The 22,863-nt window shown below is 41.6% G+C and overlaps 1 protein-coding gene and 1 pseudogene across 2 annotated transcripts in view; one reads left to right on the forward strand and one right to left on the reverse strand.

The window, feature by feature from the left end:
* The first annotated feature begins 4,933 nt into the window (after positions 1-4,933).
* On the forward strand, positions 4,934-6,260 carry LOC148001650 (glyceraldehyde-3-phosphate dehydrogenase pseudogene; annotated as a pseudogene).
* Positions 6,261-12,242: 5,982 nt separating this feature from the next.
* Crb1 (crumbs cell polarity complex component 1) overlaps positions 12,243-22,863 on the reverse strand; it is a 181,398-nt gene continuing 170,777 nt past the window's right edge. The window contains exon 11 of one of the 2 annotated variants that reach the window (XM_087580807.1): positions 12,243-14,158. In XM_087580807.1, coding sequence (XP_087436933.1) covers positions 13,777-14,158 — 382 coding nt within the window. In that variant the 3' untranslated portion in view covers positions 12,243-13,776. 2 annotated transcript variants of the gene reach the window in all.

Consider the following 22,863-nt stretch of genomic DNA (forward strand, 5'->3'; position numbering starts at 1 on the left):
TTAACTTTTTTTAAAAATGTTTTTCCACTTGTCACAGTTTAAATGTCAACAGGCTAGTGTTTTATAATTGGCTTTTCCTTTCTCTTTCTTTTCTATTTATTAAACCCTCCCTTAATATGAGAACATTTCTTTTGCTCTGGGCAGTAGAAACAAAACAAAACCAAACAACAACAACAACAACAAAACAAAAACAAAAACAAAAAAACCCTTTCTGGATAATTACCTATTCAACTTCATTCAGAAACATCTACATCTTGTGAGATCTTTTTCTTTAAGGCAAGATTTTCTTACCAAATTTGATTTCAATCAATTGTATTGTGCTCAGGATAAAATGTGATTGGTTTTCATTCTGATATTTTTGAAATTAGCAAATACATATAATTGGGTAAAATAAAAAGTTCTACCCAGAATAAACATGGGGCAACACTATTGGTTTTTGTTTCTTTTGCAACCATGTTTTTATATTCCAAAACTGACTGGGTGTCTTTTAAATGTGCATTTGGAACCCTGTCTAGGACAGGTATTAGTTTTAAGTCTCCAAGATCTGGGCATCGTAGAAGTTGTATATTGTTAAAGGAGTGACTTAGGGACTTTTTTCTAGACCACCAAAGCCCCACAGTTGATTTAGCTTCGGCAATCTGATACGTAGACCATGAGAGTTACAGAAATTAGGAGAGGTATCCGCAGGCTGCTAGCTAATAGTGTTCACCTGGCACTTCCAAGGTGGCCAAGAAACTGAGACTAGAACATGGGCCTGTGGGGACATCCACATACTATTGTTCTGCTAAAGGGATATAGCAGTAAAATGACTCCTAATGGCTTTCTGCTGTGCCAATAAATCCGTGTCTCACTTGCTGAGCCATGATCAGAGAAGCCTCCTCTTGCAGTAGATGATAATCAGCATGGAGATCTACAACTGGACAATGTGGAGAGAGTGACAGACTTCAGAACACTCAGGCCTAAGAAGGATGTCTTCACAATTCCCCTCCCCTCGGGGATCAGTGAACTATGAAGAGAAGGAAAAAAAATACATCTGGGCTAGCGGGGATGAATAGCACTGTTGAAGCAGTGCTTTTCAGACTGACACAAGTATGAACTCACAGAGACTACCAGTCGTACACAGGTTCAAGCTGGAGAGGGGCTGCTGGTATTGAGAGGGGGCACTGGACAGTGGCTCTCAGACTTCACAAAGAAGCTGCCTCCAATTGATGTCTGCTTACAAAGCAAAATCACTTTATCCCAGTGAAGTCTGTGTATGTAAATCATACTTGAGGGTAGGCCCCAGGCCCTATGCCCAGCAGCATATGGAAAACACAAGACAAATTTAATGTTATTTTTGTAGATTTTTTTACCTTATAGAACTTTGCTGCAGCAGTCTTTGTATCATTGGTCTTTTGCCTGTATCGCATGGTTTCTTATCTTGTCCTTTTATGGGTTTTGTGTGTGTGTGTGTGTGTGTGTGTGTGTGTGTGTGTGTTTCTGTATGTTTGCTTTCTGTGCTGTTTAAATTTTACTATGGTTTGGGGTTTGATGGCTAGGAAGATTTGGAGGATGTAGGGAAAGGGAATGATCAGATTATATTATATGAAGAAATATTTTAATAAATAGAGATAAAAGTTTAAAACAACACTCTGGAGAGTAAATACTAAGAAAAATTTAGGACATGGTTCCTTATATATGGCAAATGGTGACCTTATTAAAATAAGAGGTAATTAGCTGAGACACTTAACCCCGATCCAGGAAACACAGCTTGAAATGCGTATAGACCTTCATATAAAGGGCACATTTTTTGCTCACCTTTCATTATTCACAAACTGTGTAAGTCACCAGAGTGATGTGGGCTTATCCAACCTAGGGACGCCTGGGGTTGCAAGCTCACAGTGTGTCTAGAATTGTGCCCATTAGCGGCATGTAATGAGTCTTCTGGAATCTTTCCCATCTTTGCCTGTCAGTGAGGAAGGCTTGTCAGTGGACCAAGGAGGACCTGAGGTCGGGTGAGTGTGATGAAGGGGTTAAGCAAACGATGTTTACACAGCCTCTGTTATAGTTTATAGGATGCCTCTTCACCCTGCTGCAAAGCTGAGTCCACATTTTCATCGTAGTTGCAACTGTCTCTCATTCATTGATACTGAGTTATTAGCCAATTTTATATGGCTCTCAGAAAATTCACAGAGATAGGCAATATATATAGAGAGGAAAGAGGCTTATTTAATTCATGAGTTCGAGAGTACAGCACAAGTATCTTGGCTTTGGGGAAGACTCATGACTGATGGCATTTAAATGGTAGGAACACGAGCGGAAGTTCTCATGTCAGGAGACATGAACCCTTGAGGGATTCAAGGCTCAGACAAGCTTTTTATTAGGTCTTGCTTTTCTTGGCCCACCAATTTAGCTGGGCATGGTATTATACGGTCTTTAATCCCAGCCCTTGAAAGGCGGAGATTGGTGTATCTCCGAGTGTGAAGCCAGAGTTCAAGGCCAGTCAGGGATACACAGCAAGAGCCCATTTTTAAAAAGGGGAAAAGAATGAACTCAACTCCACGATAACCCCACCTGCTCACCTGTTAAGTTTCTAACTTAACACTGGGGCCACACTTACAGTAGCATTAACCTTAGGAAACAAACTAGAGAAAACCCTTATTATAATTGTTACACCAAGTTGGATTAAATTTCATGGATATTAAATACAGTTTTTTTTAGAAAGTTCACACGTATGCCTATGCCCTCATCAATTATTGCTATAATTAGATCATTATCACAAATACTTGAGTTTGGAGGTAAAAAGCTGACTTTAAGAACTTCGATAGTTCTTTTTCATTACTATAATGAAATACCCGAGGCAGGTAACTATATAAAAAGTGAAAATTTTTGTTTGATTTGCTCATGGTTTGGGGGCTTAGCTGACTGTCAAGAGTGGTGCATAGCAGCCCATTATACTGTGTAGGGAAAGAAATTCCATCACCATTCAAGAAGTCACGGTGAGACAGGGTTTCTATCCTCTCAGGGGAGTGAGCCAATGTGGATGGATGGGGGAAGTGCCCTCTGAGAGGCAAAGGGCAGCGGGGCTGGGCTGGGGGTTTGTGAAGGGGATACCGAATTTGGAATAAAATAACCAATTAATTTTTTAAAAAGAAAACAAGAAAAAAAAAGCTATAGAAAGAAGAAAGGGGAGGGGACAATCTCTCACTAGGCTGTATTTCACAGATGTCTGCTACTGTCCCAAAGTGTCACCCTGAAGAACTTCAATTACAATGGCCGTTGGTAGACAGTCAAATCACATTGAACTGTGTCGAGAATTGAGTTTTCTAATATATTTCCCTTATGACTACAGATGTTGAACATTTCTTTAGGTGTTTCTCAGCCATTCGGCATTCCTCAGCTGTGAATTCTTTGTTTAGCTCTGAACCCCACTTTTTAATAGGGTTATTTGTCTCCCTGTGGTCTAACTTCTTGAGTTCTTTATATATTTTGGATATTAGCCCTCTATCAGTTGTAGAATTGGTAAAGATCTTTTCCCAATCTGTTGGTTGCCGTTTTGTCCTAACAACAGTGTCCTTTGCCTTACAGCAGCTTTGCAGTTTTATGAGATCCCATTTGTCAATTCTTGATCTTAGATCATAAGCCATTGGTGTTTTATTCAGGAAATTTTCTCCAGTGCCCATGTTTCGAGATGCTTCCCCACTTTTTCTTCTATTAGTTTGAGTGTATCTGGTTTGATGTGGAGGTCCTTGATCCACTTGGACTTAAGCTTTGTACAGAGTGACAAGAATGGATTGCACTGGAACAATTGGCATACTGATGCAAACCATTCCATCTAGTTTCTTCTAAGCAAGCAAGTTTGTGATAGGTGACTAATTTTGACCAAATTTGTTTTTAAACATTTAGGGGTCAACATTGAACTTTGAACTACACATCGGTCTACAATCTTGAAATATTTCTTACTGGGCTTTATTTCTGCATTTTGCTTCTTAACCAAAAGCACAAAAACAAATAACAATATAAAGCAATTGATATGAGAAGAGACAAGATCATCTTTTTAAATTAAGTTTTTTTTAATTAGAACAGCTCTGATTCTTTTTTAATGGTTGAGACATATCTCTTGAAGTAGGTGTTAAATATATGAAACCTTAAAAAAGAGCAAATGACATTCCCATACACCACTAGAAATCTAGTAAATCTAAGTAAGTGTGATCTTTTTATTATATCACTGTGTTTCTCTTGTTTCTTCAAAGGGGAGATGGTAAAATAATTTATATTTCTTGTCAAGTGATTTAAATTATCCTCTATCAATCAAACAGATTTACTAATTTTTAATTGTTAATAGAATTTTCTTTATCTTCCCCTTATAAAAAGGCCTCTGGCTCATTTTAAAATGTCTTTTTAATGTTAAGTACACATAATTTTTTCACTGTGATACGGTCACATGTGTACATTCATTCACACTTCATCCTGTTGCCTTCTCCTGTTTCCTCTTTCTGATTCTCTTCTCCATCCTATTTCTCTTCCCAACTAGCCCCCTTACACTTTTATGTCTTTTTGAGACCCAGTAAGTTTCATTAGTGCTTTTTATGGCGACACAGGTAGGTGTTTGTTTATAAGATCATATTCACCTTGCTAGTGGCTACACCACTAAAGAAAATGCCTCTCCCTCCTCATCTACCTGTAGCTGCTTATAAATCCGCAGGAAGGAGTGGGAGCCCATGAGCTTCTTCTTTTATGACAGGGTGTCAACAGGCTCAAGTTTGTGGAGATCTTATACAAATAATAACAGCTGCTATGATTTCGAATGTTATAACCATGCTTTTCCTGGCCATTACCATTCCCCATCGATCCCCATTGTCCAGCTCTTAGGTGCCCAGACAGTTCTGTGATGTTTCCAGAGCCTTGGAGTGTTATAGATATCCCATTTATGTCTGATCATTCAATGCTCATTTATTTTCTGTCCCTTGACCACTTATGCATCTCAGCAGTCACCAATGACCACTGTATTAAAAAAAAGTTCTCAACTCTCTGCTCCTCCTTGTTCCAAGGACAGCCACATCTTCTTATGCAGTGCCAGCCTTGTCCCATAGACAAAATGATGAAGGTCGGTGTGAATGGATTTGGCTGTTACCAGGTTACCAGGGCTCCTGGTTACCAGGGCTACCTTCTCTGCATCTAGCAAAGTAGAGATTGTTGCCATCAACAACCCCTTCATTGACCTCAACTACATGGTCTACATGATCCAGTATGACTCTACCCATGGTAAATTCAATGGCACAGTCAAGGCTGAGAATGGGAAGCTTGTCATCAATGGGAAGCCCATCACTGTCTTCTAGAAGTGAGATCCTGCTAACATCAAATGGGTGGTGCTGGTGCAGAGTATGTTGTGGAGTCTACTGGCGTCTTCACCACCATGGAGAAAGCTGGGGCCAAAGGGGTCATCATCTCTGCCCCTTTGGCCCATGCCCCCATGTTTGTGATGGGTGTGAACCATGAGAAATATGACAACTCACTCAAGATTGTCAGCAATGCATCCTGTACCACCAACTGCTTAGCCTCCCTGGCCAAGGTCATCCATGACAACCTTGGCATCATGGAAGGGCTCATAACCACAGTCCATGCCATCATTGCCACTCAGAAGGCTGTGGATGGCCCCTCTGGAAAGCTGTGGTGTGATGGTCGTGGGGCAGCCCAGAACATCATCCCTGCATCCACTGGTGCTGCCAAGACTGTGGGCAAGGTCATCCCAGAGCTGAACGGGAAGCTCACTGACATGGCCTTCCATGTCCCTAACCCCAGTGTATCCATTGTGGATCTGGCATGCCACCTAGAGAAACCTGCCAAGTATTATAACATCAAGAAGGTGGTGTAACAGGCATCTGAGGGCCTACTAAAGGGCATCCTGGGGACCAGATTGTCTCCTGTGACTTCAACAACAACTTCCACTCTTCTACTTTTGATGCAGAGTTTGGCATTGCTCTCAATAACAACTTTGTAAAGCTTATTTTCTGGTATGACAATGAATATAGTTACAGCAACAGGGTGGTGGACCTCATGGCCTACATGGTCTCCAAGGAGTAAGAAACCATGGACCACCCACCCCAGCAAAGATACTGAGAGCAAGAGAAAGGTCCTCAGTTGCTGAGGAGTCCCCATCCCAACTCAGCCCCCAACACTGAGCATCTCCCTCACAATGTCCATCTCAGAGCCCCATAAAAACAGGGGGGGGGCTAGGGAGCCCTCCCTACTCTCTTGGATATCATCAATAAAGTTTCCTGCATTCATCAAATAAAAGTTCTTTTACCAAAGCTTACAACAGTACTGTCATTGTGTAGAATGTGACCACCACATCGTGTTCACTAGTCAAAATACTAATAGCAGCTTCCCCACCAGAATCTAAGACCTTCAAAGTCATGGGTTGTGGACTAGTTTATAGTTCTAGATTACACTTTTCTTCCTGTGTAACAAGCATCATATCAATTTAAAAAAATATGCTTATTGCATGAGTAGGCTCATCTTACCTGACAAGTCCACAGCTAAGTAAGACTCATGAGATGACAATTCTCCTCCAGCAGCATACAGAACATCTGACACTCAAGAGATTGACCCAGTAGGTTGGGAGCCCTCATTTCAGGTTTAGTATGATTTCTCTCTGTTCTGGAACTGAGCCATGTCGTGTCTTCACTAATAATTTCTTACTAACTCATCCTATTGGGCAACCAAAAGCTGTATCAGTTGTCTGCATTATTTTCTGTGACCAAAGGGGCCTCCTTAGCCAACAAGCTCACAGGGAGCTATCCTATCCCTGGCACTATCCTTGGAATATTTTTAATAATTTATGGTTTCTAGGACCATCTTTATCATCCCCACAGGGTAACTCTTCTTAAACTTCTTGTTTTAATGAATTCTTGCTAGTTTATGAATCATCAGATTTCCTATGGCTTTTTCATATACTTTTAGTTTGGAGTGACTTTCTCCTCTCTCATTCTAAGAATACAGTATGTGTATAGTAAGACATCATAATTATAATTTCTATCAGTAAGCCTAGCCACTCATTCTTCAGATTAAATATCTATAGATAGTAAAGTAGTTTATCCTTATCTTTGTTCTATTTGAGACACTTAAATCCTGTTATGTAAGATTTAGTTATTCAATTAGTATTTGTCAGTGGAAGGACAGTGAATTAAAACTAAATATTATTCTAATCACAAACCAAGACAGATTTCCATTTTTCTCTTTCACAGAAGTAAATATCAATGAATTTGAAGAAAAAAAAAGTCAAATGCTTTTAGGAAAAATTGAATTTGGCTTTACATGGGGACATTGATATCTACAGATTTTACCCTAAAAATCATTCTTTAAGGTTTTATCCCTTAATTCAAGTTAAGTTAGACTTAACTGGAGCTTTCTTTATAAAAAATTTCAAATTAAACCTACTCCTGGTGGTTTTAAATGCATCCTCAACATTTGAATGTAGAAACATTTCCTTTAAAAGAAGTCAGGCTGGGAGACAAATAACAAGAAATCAGTCCAATCAGTCAAGGAGCTAATGAAATAGTTCTCAAAACATGAAAAGCAAATGGGCATTAAACACGTGAAAAGTATTAAATGCTACTAACCATCAGAAAAATGAGAATTATGCCACATTAGAATTCTATCTCACACCAGTCAGAATGACAATCATCAAGAAAAGTAGTCACCAATGCTGGTAATGATGTAGACAAAAGAGAGCCCCTTTATTCTGATAGTGAAATACAAACTAGTCATCTGTATGGAAACCATGACGGAGGTTACTTACAAAAGAGACCCACCATATAGCCCAATATACCATTATTAGGTGTTTACCCTGAAGATTCCAGTCAACATTTCACAGAGATACTTATTAAATATCAATATATTGCAGAACTATTCACATTAAGTAAGTTATGGCGCCAACCCATCCTGCAGAGGAATCAATAAAGAAAATGTGACCTGTGGATAAGATGCCCTTTTTCTCAGCTATAAAGAAGAAGAATGTTTTAATATTTGCAAGAAGATGAATCTAATTGGAGAGAACCACATTAAGTGACTATGTCAGGCTCAAAAAGACAAATGTCATATGTTTTATGACATTTATGGGTCCTAGGTTTTATATACAGGTGGTATGAAATTAGAATTAAGTCTGTCCAGGGAGACCAGGAGGACTTACAGAAAGATAGAAGGGTAAGAAAAGAAAATGGAGGTACAAGGGTACAGGGGAGCATGCTTAAAGTGTACTTTGTAAAATGGCCTTATGTAACCCGGTAAAATAAAAAGTAGTGAGCATAGAAATAAATAATAAAAGCATTCACATGAGTTTATGCTCTGTCAGTGTATGATTCAAACAAAAATGTTCTTGATTCTGGGGTTAATATAACTGTGGCTTCTTTTGAAAAAATTAAACATCTATCACTAATTCAAGTGGTGGACATTGTCTGTTAGCTTTGCTGTAGAAAAACTAATGTGGACGTTCTCCAGTGGCCAGGGAGCAGGCACTGAGTGAATGGAGTCATGTTGTATGCAAATGTGACCCAGAGGGCTGGGTTGAAACAGAGTTCTGGAAAATGTTTTTGGAGACTCTTAACGCCACATGAATGTTCCTATTTAGGGTCTGCCTTATTTCAATCATTTTTGAGCAAAGAACTTCAAGCTGCAAACTGTGAAGAACTCCAAGACATTTTCATTTAGAGCTGGAAGATGTACTTGGGAGCAGTTTTTGAAGGGAGGCCGTTGCCCAACATAAGGAGAGTCCCCATGTCTGTTTCCTAAAGCAGCTCGCCACAGGCAAGCCCTGCCAAGTACACTTGACAGGTGTTGTTCCCAGGCTTCTGGAAGCACAGAAAGTGTTCCAGCCTGGGTATCAAATCACAGAGGAGTGGGCTAAAATTAAAAACATGAATTCTTTGTCATCACTGGTCAATACAATTCCAAGCATTGAAAATTTCACGTTCACTGGAAGTAGGTTGAAATCAAAAGTCATATTCTCTTCAGAATTGAAAATTTCATTGCTTGAATCAAACACCATGGAGCATAAATCCAGCCAGAAATTGAATAAACACAAGGAAGGTAAAGAAAGTAGGATAGAGGAATCAATATTTTTTTTTGTTGATGCTCATAGAAATCCTAAAATTCCCAGTAGTCACTATCAGCAACAGCACCATTGCATCTACAAAACAACCAAACCTAATGTTCTCAGGGAAACAGCCCAAAACACGGAATAGACGAGATTTTTCTGTAAAGGACTCCAATAGTTCAAGAAATAACTCCAACAGTGGACAAACGAGATTTATACAAAATTAAAAAGCTTCTATACAGCAAAGGAAGCTGTCAACAGAGTGCGTGAATGGCCTACAGAATAGGAGAAATCTAGCAATTACACTTCAGACTCATATTAATATCCAGAATGTATAAAGAACTACAAAAATTAAATACCAAAATGCTATAGCCAACAAATACAGTAATGAACTGGCTTGAAGTTTCCCTAAACAACAAACCGAAATGGCGAATAAATATATTTAGAAGTGTTCAATATCCTTAGCCACGGGGACAACAGGTACTCCATCTACCAAGTGTGCTTACTGTAGATAGGCCCATTTCAGTTATAATCATTACAATGTGTTTGTGCAATGGAGACGTGCTTCTCATTTCACAGATTAGTTCAATTCGCCTGGGTAGGACCAGTCATCAATTGAAACCTGTTTCTTAACCCCCTAACTGTCCAAAATAAAAGCCAAAGTCTTCTTTTCAACATTGTTTCCTGCTTAGATGAGGCATAATGCATTTCATTTAGCAGCATCTGTTAGCACAGCCTGGTACCACACTAGCATCACAGCGAGTCCAGCCAGGATCCCTTCCTATCCTCAGAATCCTCATCACAACGTTGATGCCTTCCAGTTTTGCCTCTGTGCCCCATGACTGTTGTTCTTCAGTTTCTGCAGCTGATGCTGATTTCAATCATGGTAAGTGACTGAACAGAGTTGGCCCCTGGGACCATTTCCCTCTCTCTTTAAGAGGAAAGAGGACTTGCTGAACAGTAGTCATGTAAGGAGTTTCGTGGGGGCAAGCTTGACGCCTGATTTAAGTGACAGTCACTTGTCATTTCCGGATGCCCTTTGTCCTCATGGTGATTATAGAAGCCACATGAGAGGCCTCCGGCAGCAGCTTTTCTGTTGCTCCTTGTAAACACACACCAGATGTATCTTTCACATGGACTGTCCCAGGACCACAGTTTCTCTGGACAGGAAGGAGGAGGGTGGTGTCCACTATACCAGAGCTGTACTGCAGCCTCTGTGACCCTTAGCATCTCTGGACCTGAGAGGAAACTCACCACTCAGAGGGAAGTTGAGCATAATTATGTGGTCCTTTAATAATATACTAAGTGTTGTCGCTATGCAAATAAATACAGAAGACTCAGGACAAATCAACCACAGAAGCACTTACATTGGTCTTAGCTACTTCATTGATAGGAGTGGTTGTGTCTCAGTTATCTATAACTGCACCCTGGAACCTTTAAGTAGTGCTTTCAACAATGACTGACTCTTAGGAATCTGCCATGACTGGTTCATTCTCTGACTTAACACAGCAGGCAGCAAGCTCAGACAGCATGACACACTCTCCCTCCCGCTGCCTCCCACCTCCCCCAAATCCCTCCAGACTTCTTTGCCACACGGCAGTCTTTGGGACACCTTCTATGAGCTGCAAGGCTCTGGTGCCTGATCTCAAGGTAGTACAGCACCATAGTTTCATTTCCAGGGTATCCTGTCGGCTAGAACAGTAGTACGGATCACAGAGCCAGTGTAAATTCAGGGGGAAGACAGACTCCACCCCTCAGGTGAGCAGGAGATGAGAGAATGGAAAGCATCATCCTAATATGAGCAGCAAGAGAGGCAATCTGAGCTAAAGGGCACACCATTTGTGATGTCAGAGTTGGACTTCTGGATTTAAGATGAAGTCTTCCTTTTAAAGACCATTTGGTGCAAATCCTTTGTAAGATGAATTCTTTAGCTCTGCCAGCGTTGAGTGTTTTTACTATTTTGCTTGTGTTGGATACACATACTCGGTGAGCTAAGGCAGCTTGTAAGAAATCACTGTGTACATGTTGGGACATTTTCAATATTGAATCACTCATAATTTATGACCACTTGCATGTGTCCGTGTATATGTATGTAGCATTTATGTTGGTGACATTAAGCTTATCCCAAAGGAAGGTTAAAAACTGGGTTATTCAACATCTTTCCTAAATGAATTTCATTACTTTTGGAGTTAGTTCTAATTTTCCATACTGGTGCTAATACCAGTTAGACCAATTTATATTCTGTATTTTAAAAAACTCAGAAATTGAATTTTTTAAGTAAAAGTTCATTTTGCTTTTCCTCTATAAACCTTCTATTAACAGGTTATTGCCCCAGTGGGATTCAAAAATGTATCTATTGGCATACTTCACATGTAGACATCCACAGACATCTGCCTTCTGGAATTTTTGCTTAACACAATTTGAATATTGAGGGGGATCAGAGATTAGGACCCTAGATCAGCTATAGAGCTAGATGGCACATATCTTGAGGGAGTTCACTGATCTAGAAGGCACGCATCTTGAGTTCACTGGGACTTGGTTTGTGTTCGTATATTCAGGAAACACTGGTCACACTTTCACTGAGTTAAATCTCTTCAAGATGATACATGTTGCTGGACAACAATTCCCATAAAACGAATTTCCCCGACCAACTACAGTCTAATGAGAGGAAACAGAAAGAGAAAAGATGCTGTGGGGAAAGAAACAGAGCACAGTTGGGGCTAACTGGGGCAAAGCAGGAAAGGTACTGCGGGGCTGGGAAGAGAGGCAAGAGGAAGGCCAAGAGGCCTAGTTGTCCAAGATGGTTGTCTCCTGTTCTAATCTGAGAGCTCAGGGAAGCCTGTTGCCATGTTGGTGGCGTGAAGTATCTGAGTGGGAAGGAGAAACAAGTGTCTGCGTGCGGGGAGTAAGACAGAGACAGGGAAACAGGGAAATCTCTTCTGTAGATACTCAGCTGACAACAGAAGCTGAGGAACAGGAGGTTTTAAAGAAAGCAATGGCTCTTGGGAGAGAATCCAGTGATTGATCCCATGATCCCACATTTGAAGTTATAGGACTTCTTGTACTGTGGGGAAACTGCTAATACAAAACAAGCTCCATGATTGTCTGCATTGACAGTCATTGGGAAAGACTTAAAGTTTATGTCATTTCATTTAGCTTATGTCCAATATAAATGTACATATATTTCCATTTTATTTCATTTATACTATAACAGTGTAACATGCATTTCAAAGCATATATAGGATACAGCCATCACAGAATAGATGATAGGCAAACAGAAGACACAATATTTTCTCCTTGAGGGTACACAAGTGCCCATCTCACTGCAGGGTCCTCTTTAGATGCCATCTCTGTTGGGCATTATCAAAAGTTCCTTGGAGGAAAGTACCTCTGTTTTCAGACTTGGCAAACAATTTTCTTACTGTCTTAAATTCTGTCTAGGAAGTGTCCTGACTGCAAGCAAATCTGCATAAAGAATAATGACTCTAAATGACGTAGGCAAAGATGTAATTCATAACCAAGTTCTTCAATTGTTCTTTACTTCTCTTACATGTAATATCCCAGGCAAATCAAACAAACAAACAAACAAACAGACAGACAGACAGACAGACCACCAACCACCAATCAACCAACTTACTGAAGGAACAACAACAAAGGCAAGCTTGGGCAGAACAGCTCTATTTCAATCTTATGTTATGGTTGAGTCATGTTTTAAACCATACATACTTCTCATAACTTTCTCTAAATCTGTGATTGAAGGATAAAGCATACTCTCATTGCTACGTACAATTAGATCAGAATGTATATGTTTCTTTGTCTCTATCTCTCTGTCTCTATCTCTGTCTCTGTCTCTCTGTCTCTGTCTCTGTCTCTCTCTCTCTTTCTCTGTGTGTGTGTGTGTGTGTGTGTGTGTGTGTGCGCGCTCGCGCGCGCACCTGTGTGTTATATCTATAAGTGGTGTGCATATGGTCTCATGTTTGGGCAAACATGTAAATGTGTACACATGCATGTACAGGCAAGACATTGACATACAGAGTCATCTTGACTCACCGTTTGCCTTTCATATTGAGTCATGTCTCTCACTTGAAGCCAGAACTTATCTGCTGTAACAGTTTAACCACCTTGCTCCATTGAGCCCTTATATCTCACCTCCTAAGGCCTAGGATGACAGGCAGGGGCCATACTCACCTGACACTTCTGTGGGTAAGGAGGACTCAACTCCAGTTCTGACACTTACACACCACTTGCTTTACTTAGGGGATCTCCTCAGGTCCCATTGGAATCTTTTACCATAGGATAGAAGTTTCAAAATTAAGCTGAACACGGTCGGACACACATATTTCCAGAGTTCAGGAAGCTGAAGTAGGAGGGTCCATGTGATTTGAGGCCAGCTTGGTCTATATAATGAGTCACTGTCAGTAAAACAACAATAACAACAACAAACAACATCAAACCAAAGCAAAGCATAAAACCTTCCTTACAAAATAAGAAGTGAAAGTTATATTCTAGTTTTTCTTCTTGGCTCTACAGAATTAACGGCACTTAGTTACTAATCATTTTATGTGGATTACCCAAGAAAGAGTCTAAGGGGAAGCCTCTGGAGTTTTTCTAAAATACTGTGTTCTCTGTCTGGAAGATGGTTTGCTAATTCTGAGGCTGACAGACATGACACAGGGACACTCTTCTGTGAATGGATGACATAACTAAACAGTCATGTAAGGCGAACCCTCAGGAAGGTCTATGAGGTATCTATGGAAACCCTTCCGACAGTTCCAGTAAGTATCTCTACTGATGTAAAACCACCTTCGGTCCGGCATGACCAGGGTACTCAACATGCTCTGCTCTGTTCTGAGAGGAGCAGGGGGCTTCCTAGATGAGCCTTTCCAGTGCTGGGGGCGGCATCCTGCTCCACATTTCCACTCGAGGGCCGGCCTTCTCCTGACCACTGGGGCTGTAGGTTCCTTGAGTCGCCCTCTTGTTGGAAGCGATAAGAGAAACAATTGCAGCAAGCAAGAGGATGAATAACAGGACCAACGTTCCGGAGCCCACGGCGGTGATAATGCCCACGAGCCTGTCATCAGCCAACTGCAAGGATTGAAGGGATGATTATGTGAGTTCTAGAGCAAAGGTTCATGCTAGGATGGTGGTACTATGGGATGGATACCAAGGAGATGGAGCAGCAGTGTAACAAGACCAGGGAGTTCCAGACTTTTCTGATTAGCAAGTCATGCACACACGGCGCTCGACGTAGCCTCTAAGGTCTGCAGTGAGAAAATGTGTGTGAAATACTCTGTTGACTCAGCGCTGCTGTCTGGATGACTAAGATCCTTCATTTAAACAGAAAAAGATGAACCCATATATGTGCAAAATCATCCTAAATTTATTGGACTGTGACATTCATGATTTGTTTCCTTCCCTGTTCAAGCTTATGATTTTGAAGCAACAACGTGATTGTTTTAAAGCCTGTGGGAGAAAGATTAAATTAGCTGGGTCTTGAAGAACACTTCCCTAGAGAAGGAAGACTGATGGGCGACTTTCAAAATCGGTTTCTGGGTCATCATTTTGATTTGGATGGGATGTAACAACTGATGTTTGTAAAAGCAACTGTGTTTCATGCTGAGCCCAGACACAGAAACATCAGCAAGAACCCTCCGGGACAGCAATGGGTTTTCCTAGTACACAGAGGTTGATACAATGTCCATCGCAGTGTGTTTGTTACTTTAGCAAAGCAGCAGCAATCTTTCGGTTTAGCACTAGGTTATAAGGAATATGCATAGAAACATTAAGGAGAGAGGCAGTAGTGTGTGGATTGTTTAAATAATGTGTTGAGACTACTACTTCTGGAGCACAAAAGCAGGAATAAGCTGTTTTGCCGTCCCACTTTCCATTTAGCTATCTGTATGAGCCTTGTCTCATTGCTCATTACAGACAACAGAATGTTACCTATGCAGACAGTGTTTAAATGTTCTGGGCAATTTAATATCCTTGCTGTCTTTAATCATTTTTATCGTTGCTATTGTCCCAGAGTTTGGTTCAAATAATACTATCAATACCACACAGTGATGTCCCTGTAATGTTTTCTTTGATCTAGTTACTATAAACCTTGCTCTTTTGTGGTTTTCTATCATCAGTGTATATCAATTATGTAGGTATCTATAAGCTAGAATATAAAAATACAAAGATATCAAGGCTGAATCTAGATCTTCATTTTTGAGGATGGGGAAAAAAGAACATCTGATGGATGAGGGAAGGTTGGAGAGAGAGAGAGAGAGAGAGAGAGAGAGAGAGAGAGAGAGAGAGAGAGAGAGAGAGAGAGAGAGAGGTGGGGTGGGATTTGGGGGGGAGAGGGTAGAGGAGGTTAGACAAAATCAGAAGCACCTGTAGACCAGCATACAACCCTTGGCACTATTCCCTGGGGCTTTAAGACAAAGCATTCTTAAGGTGTTGTTGTCACTGTCCGAACTCAGCTGTGTCCTTTTGGGAGTAAACGGCTGTTGTCCTGGATGAATGAGATAGGACGCTTATATCCACACAGGCAGGAGACAAATCATTTTGCTTTCTTCTGTTTTTTGAATGTTTCTAGACATTTTTGTGTGTCACTAGAAAGACTGATTATTCTGGGGAAGTAGAACCCCTATGCCCTAGCACAATGTATCTGGAGATGGTCACAGGGAACCTGGGCTGAGACCTCGATGGTGCCCACACTTCCCTGTGCAAACCTGCTTCCCTTACTTGGTGGCCTGTGAGAAATCAAGACCTTGTCTGTAGCTCTCTCACCACCCTGAGAAACAAATGAGGGAGCGATGTCAAGAGCTGAACTCTGGCTATACCTCTGCCACTCTAGGCTGAACACTGACGTGGTTAAGGGGAAGAGGCTAGGCTTGGATTCCTGGCTTTGCCTCTTATTTACGTGAACATCAACAACTTATTTCACAGTTGGAGAACTGCTTATTCCCCTGTAAAGATGGGTATTGCTAATGACTTAAAAAGATGGGACTGGGCTCACTTGGGCAACACATATACTAAAAGATGGGACTAAACAATAGACAAAAGCCTAAACTATACAAAGCATGGCTGTGTGTTCTCAATAGCTGTCAGCAGACAGGGCATATTATTGTTTAGGATCTCCAGGTCTATTGATTTGTACAGGAACACCTCAGCACTTGACCATGAAGACCATCTACGAACCTAAGCAGCCACTCTAGGTCTCCTGCAAAAAAAATTTTTGGTGAAATAATTCTCCTGACTCTCTCAAACCATGGCATTAAGCATGGGCTGAAGTAAACAGCATTTTCAAATTGCTTTGAAGACTTTTTGCTTTTGAGTTTCCATGATTGAAGGGCTATCGTTTACTCTGTTATTCTTCAACAATCCTATATGAATATAGAACCAGATGGATCCTATGATAACTCAAACCTCAATGATACATGGACTCATGATCCAGTTTTCAAAAGATAGGACCAGAACGGCAGGGACAGGCCATGTTCTAACACTGGGCTTGTCAGCATTTTCTTGCAATGGTATATCCAGGTTAATAATTTTTAAAGAGACTATATAATAAAGATTACTTTTCTAAAAGATTTTCATCGATCTATAGTCCCATTCTCATGCTGGTATCTTTAAAATGTACACGTGCATATTATTTACGACTAAACTGTGATTATCTTTAACTCCTTAGAACTAAGTAAAGAAATGTTTTGCTTTGATTCTGAACGCTTTGGCTTAGCTGTAGCCATTTGGGAGAACGTGGAACAATAAGTGTATTAGAAGCAGCCTTGAAAAACTGTGGGGCCATAAGGGTTTTTATGAAGACTCACTTCACTCTTTCAAGGAGCGGGAGGTAAAAAAAAAAAAAAAAACTTGCCAGTGTTCATTTAAAGTGAAGAGAGTCACAAATGGATGGTGTTACCAGGTAGGTCATTCTCCCAAATGTGGAACTTGAAAAAGCAATCAAGAGTTCCACTTTCTTCCTGGCCTCCTTTACACTCACCTCTAACCTGACATCTGCCACCTGGAACAGGGGCTGCTTGTGAATTTGTCCCCACCCCCATGAACTGCCACCGAGTGGTGATGATGCTGGTTTTCTTTTCTTTTTCTTTTTTTTTTTTTTAATGAGCCTTTGTGGTTAAAAATAGTGGCTATTTGGCTTCTGGAAAAGGCTATGGTGGATTGAATTGACTCAAATTCTTCTTGAAGCTCAGTTCCATGTCCGGTGAGTAGGAACATGCAGAGACAGTGAATGAGGTGTGGGGATTGTGTCTTAAAACAGAAACTGTGTCACTTGATGGCAGTCTAGGGTACAGCTTCGTCCTGTGAGTTTTGGTTGTGCGTGACGTATACATTTAAATGTTGCGCAAATAACCATAAAACGTTATTATGTGAATTGGCGGTTAGTGGAAAAATTACTTCCCACGAGTGTTTCCAAACACCACTTAGAATATTTATCTGTACCTGCATATCAAAAGCAGTAGAAAGGCATCACGTCAACTCTCTTGCCAAATTAAAGGAAGCGATAAGAACCCAGCCTTAAGACTGGAGAGAGCAGCTCCTGGGAATCCCCACTGTAACAATTAGATCCTCACTTATGGACGGTGAAACACTCCCATGCAGGCCTGAATCCTTGAACTGCATCTTATCAGCGAGTTGCTAGAAACAGGCGTTTCCATAGTAATGCTGACTGTGCCAGAGCTTTGTTTTTAAGATTATTATTGTGACAGCTGCCAATTTTTAACCATAAATACACTGTTCACTTTACAGTTTGGGGGTTGGGGGAATACTGTACTGAAAATTTAAAGGAAGAGACTTGGGAACTGTTCTCAAACAGCAAGGAGGGGATTTTGGCAGATGTTCCTTCTACCGAATGTAAGACTCAGGAAAGAGAAGAAACAGTGGCCCCAGAGAGCTCATACACCTCTCCCTAGGAGCAGCCACGGTGGACAGGAGGCAGCTGAGGAGGGCTGGCACTTAAACTGTACCCACATCTTCATCAGTTGGGTCTGCTGCTCCCTAAAACACAGCTCTCTCTGGGGTTGTTGAGAACATCTAAACAGTGACGCCCCCCTCCATTCCCCACAGAACTGTGTAAGAATGCAATTGGCAGCCTTCAAAGTCCCTCACCGGAATATAAAGTCTTTCTCATAAACGCTCACCACATAGTCGCAAGTCTTTACAGCTCTGCTGTTTGAAATTAGGATTACCCAGGAGAAAAAAGAAAATACAAGACTGATATAGGACAGTCTCAGACAGACACAAGCTGGAAAGTAGGGACCTTCTCATGGGTGTCCATGCCAGGCACTGCCGACGGGTCTATATTGGGGGCTGTATGGGAATCAATGAGAAAAATATGAACTGATCCAGCATAAAGTTAACTTACACACTCATTAGCCCAACTGTGGCCTGTTTAGTTCTGTAGACTTTCAGGAAAAAATGCTCATTCCAGATGTGCTGTGATGGTGACGAGAAAGGAACACAATTCCTGAATTCAGCAAACCAAGATCTGAGCTTCAAACCATGAGCTCCCTGGAAGTCCAGGACTGCTGGAGTTTCGGGGCTAATCACTATGACTTAAGTTTTGTGCCGTTTCCTGACTCTTTTCAACTTTAGACACAGAAATTAGGCAAAAGCTAAAAGCAGCTAGGAGTCTGAAGAACATGGCTTTCATATTTTACTTCTCGAAACAGGTGGTATGAACAATATCACTGTTTGCCTTGGAACATGAGACCTCATGAATAAAAATTATCTCTCCTCTCATGCAAAAACCAAGTTCCAGTCTTCCAAACTCACTTAGCTTGCAACATGCCTTACAAATTTATTGACTAGAGATAGTAGCTTGCCGTTTCTTTTGACCTTGGGTTGGGGGCTTGCCAGATGTTTCCTACACAAAAACAGCTTTAATTCTCCCAGTATGCAGATGGATGATGGAGGTGTGACTATTTTCTGTCACCCTCCCAGGAAGGCCTTCCCTGGGGTCACCCTTTTTACCTGCAGTTAGCTTTAATCTCTCAAGTGCGTGGTGCTGTGGCGTCTGCCCACTGTCCACATGCCCTGCTGCCACAGGAACTCCGCTGAGGTACAGATGCTCGTCGTCTCACTTCTCTCTCCTTCCCCTCCATGCTCCCTTCTCTCCCTTACGCACTGGAACAGTGCGGATCCCACCCGCGGATGATGGTCACGTGACAGGGGTGAACAAAGTACCCATCCAGCAGCAGCACCTCTGGAGCTGCTCACTTCCCAAACACTTCCTTTCTCCTGAGATTTAAATCTCTCCAAAACCTAAGCGTGTACTCCACAGAAGGAGGAGACAGTTTCCCCTGGCTCCCAGTAAAGCTGTTAGGTAATTACTTCCTGGGGTGTTGGTGGCAGCGGAGCTACTGAAGACTAAAAGAGTAAGGAAGCTGCCACCAGCAACAGTTTCCGAGACCTGGATATTTCTTTGCATCCATTAGGCAATCTATCAAACCATTACCAAGGTCCGTGTTTGTCTCACAAAAGCTTCCTTGCTCGTACTCCCTCTGTGCTTCCTTTTAGAAATCGGTGTTTGCCGATGAGTGATCCGGTGTGTGTGGATGATGCAATACCACTTAGAGGTAACACTTAGAGGTCTCTACCCTGATTCCTTCTCTTCGGTACTCTGGGGTCAGACCCATCCAAAGCCAACTCCTCCGCCACTCTCTCTTGTCTTTTCTTCATTTCCATAGTCCTAGACCTGGTTTAGTAAACGCTATCTTTGACCTACCTGAGTAATTTACCCTCCAGTCACTTTCTCTTCCACTTGAGTTGCCACCCCTATAGCCCGAAGAAAGAACAAAGGAAATCAAAACACTAAAACCAAAACCGAAACCAGACCTTACCAGACTTAGGCACCTGTAAAAACTAACCCACACCACACCTTAGCATAGCCAGTCTAAATTGCTAATTTTAAAATCTATTTTCTCTCTATGTGAGTCTTTTTATTTTAAATTGCAGGATTAGTGTCTCTGGCTACAGCCTAGATGGCACCCACTTTCCGCAACAAAGTAACTCTCTATTTTTGCCACATCAGAATCAGGAGTCATCTGCTGGTGCCATTTTCCAGTTCACCAGAGAGCACAGCAGGACAGGATTTCAATCAGTCCTCTCCACTTTTAGAACATTACTCATTTGTTCTACTGCTCACAGGCAAAATTCTACCCCAGACGACTATGAGGAAAGGGTATCTATTTACTCTGGAACTTTCCAATAATACAAAACGCAGAGCTTTGCACAAAGTGGTTGGCCACTCACTATTGACTCACAGCTGTAAGGCTCATCGAACTGCTTGATGCATTATTAAATTATTTTTACATACAAGAAGACTTCTACAGTGCCCAGAATGTTTAAGGGTGGGGCCATTTCCTCATCTGGCCATGCAGTCACTCTTTTGCATTTTTACCGAATGACTCCTAAGCCGCAGAGATCCTGTAAGATATTGGAGGCAGAGAATGAAGTTGTAATAACCATTGTCTAACAGAGGTTCTCACTGTTCAATAGTTGTGTGTGTGTGTGTGTGTGTGTGTGTGTGTGTGTGTGTGTGTGTGTGTCGGGGATTGGGGAACAAATCCACAAGCAATCGGTGTTCTGCATGGCAAATGCTAGGCTGGAGGTAGGTATAAAGGATGTCTAGGAGGGAGGTTGAGCTCTTGGCATGGCTTCGTTTTCTCTGAGGCAGTTGCTGGGAGGATGAGGGGAAGCTCTTTAAGCAGAAAGAAATATCATAATCCTTTTCCTTTAAGGAGAACAACAAACATGGCCATAGTACTGGGATATTTCCTAGTTAGGCAGGTCCCTCTGCAGGGCCACAAATGCAGGATGGAGCAGAGTGGCTAGAGAGACTCTTACTCATCCTAGGCACAGAACAACTTGTGGACATCACGGGCAGCTCTATTTGTTCTTCCTCAGTGAATTGGGGAGTAGCTTCCTGTATATTTTCTCCTGTTTCTTTTTTTCCTAATCTATACTGTCTGTGCCGGTTATCTGAAACACTGGCTTCATTATTCCTGTTGTTGTTGTTGTTGTTGTTGGTGGTGGTGGTGGTGTGTGTGTGTGTGTGTGTGTGTGTGTGTGTGTGTGTGTATCTTCATATGCCAAGAAGTCTTCTCTTAAGATTGATTTTCCTTATAAACTACATCTGCCATAGTATATACATTTTAGGAAGTGATCAACGATTGTGTCAATTATTTTATACATAAGCTCAAACATTAGGACATATTCAGCATCAAATGAATTTAAAAAGCAGAGAGACACTTTGAACTTGAGTAATACTGAGGCCCATGACAACTGACAGCTAAGTGCAGTTGATTTTACCCTGGTTTATTCGGGAAGGAGACTTAAAAAAACATTATTAGGTAACTGTAGAAATCAAAATATGAAGTGTATGAGAACTTAAATTTCTTGGGTGAAATAGCAGTGTTGTAGCTGAAGAGAAAAGCCTGCTGTCAAAGAAGAGGCTTGCTGAAATACCAGGTGGTGAAGTGTGAAGCCTGCAACCGATACTGCTTGAAAAAATAAAGGATGGGCGCAGAGAAGGCCAAACAAAGGTGGCGAAAATCTCAGAAACTTGGCTGATCTCGGGGAAGGCTCTTTTGCTCCCCCATTTCCTTCTGATTTTCTTTATGAGATTGTACCTCCAACTGGAGTTCATGTTCCTCCCATTGCCCTGTCCCTGGCTGTTCTAGAGCTTGCTCCATTACCCTCCCCCCTGTGCTTTCATTCCACAGCAAATGCTCTCACTGACGGACAATCCTGGGCGCTCAGTGTCAATGCATCCCCTTGCGTGTCCATTGCCCTTCTTAGAATAAAACCTGTACCTTGCTCTTTTCTCATCCACCTTTCTTTCTTTCTTCCAACTTTCCTCAGCAGGCTGAAGGGTGCTGTAGATTCTTTTTTCCTTTCTTTTTACATTATACGATGGGGGAGGGTGGTGGGGGGAGGCGGGGAGAGCGAAATTTCTGGCATCCCCGTGGCTTATCGCATATTCCTTCCGCAGAGGTAATCTAGTCTGTGTCATTGCATTTATTGCCCCCAAATCAAAACCAGTTGCCAAAGTAATGAAGGTCCATTGGTTTGTGTTGACTTAATCCATGTCAGAGAGGCTGTAGGAGCATATAAGGATAATTTGACCAGTAAAAGGAAGGCCATAAAAATGATCAAAAAGCCAATAGATACGCTGAGAACACCAAGCTTATTTTACTGAGGATTTATGACCAACTTATCAGAAAATTATTTGGTCCAAGTCTACATTCAAATAAGTCCGTCGGTAATTCAGCAAAGATTCCAACCTTTGGGGTGGGGGGTGAAAGCCTCCTCTAATGACATAGCCTGGTAAACCCCTAACTTACAGCACATGTAGTTTAATTTTCAACAGTTGTGAGACTGCAGTAAATTCAGCTTTTGAATCACTAGTCCCACTTAGACTCAGACCTGCACTAAATTACCGGAGCAAGGACGGCATGGGGGCACGAGCGGCTGCCTCGTCCCCTTGACATAGCTAAGTGTTTATTAATCAAATTGGACTTAACTACAGGACACACCCCAGATGGTAGCAAGTGCCAATTCCTGTTGAATCCCCTCCCAGAATAAGTGGATGGCAGATAGTCAGAATCTGCCACTCCATGTCAGCTTGGCCCCAACTCAGCTCCAGGGGTTGTATTTTATTGACCAGAATCAAATTGGCTTCCCCTTGTGTAGGTGATAGAGTATGGCGTCAAGTCACCCATGTAAAATGTATAACTTTAACTTTGACAGCCTGTCATTGAAGTCCTTGTTTATATAAT

The sequence above is a fragment of the Rattus norvegicus genome, chromosome 13 (assembly GCF_021556685.1).
Source record: "Rattus norvegicus strain SHRSP/BbbUtx chromosome 13, alternate assembly SHRSP_T2T, whole genome shotgun sequence".
Classification (NCBI taxonomy): Eukaryota; Metazoa; Chordata; class Mammalia; order Rodentia; family Muridae; genus Rattus; species Rattus norvegicus.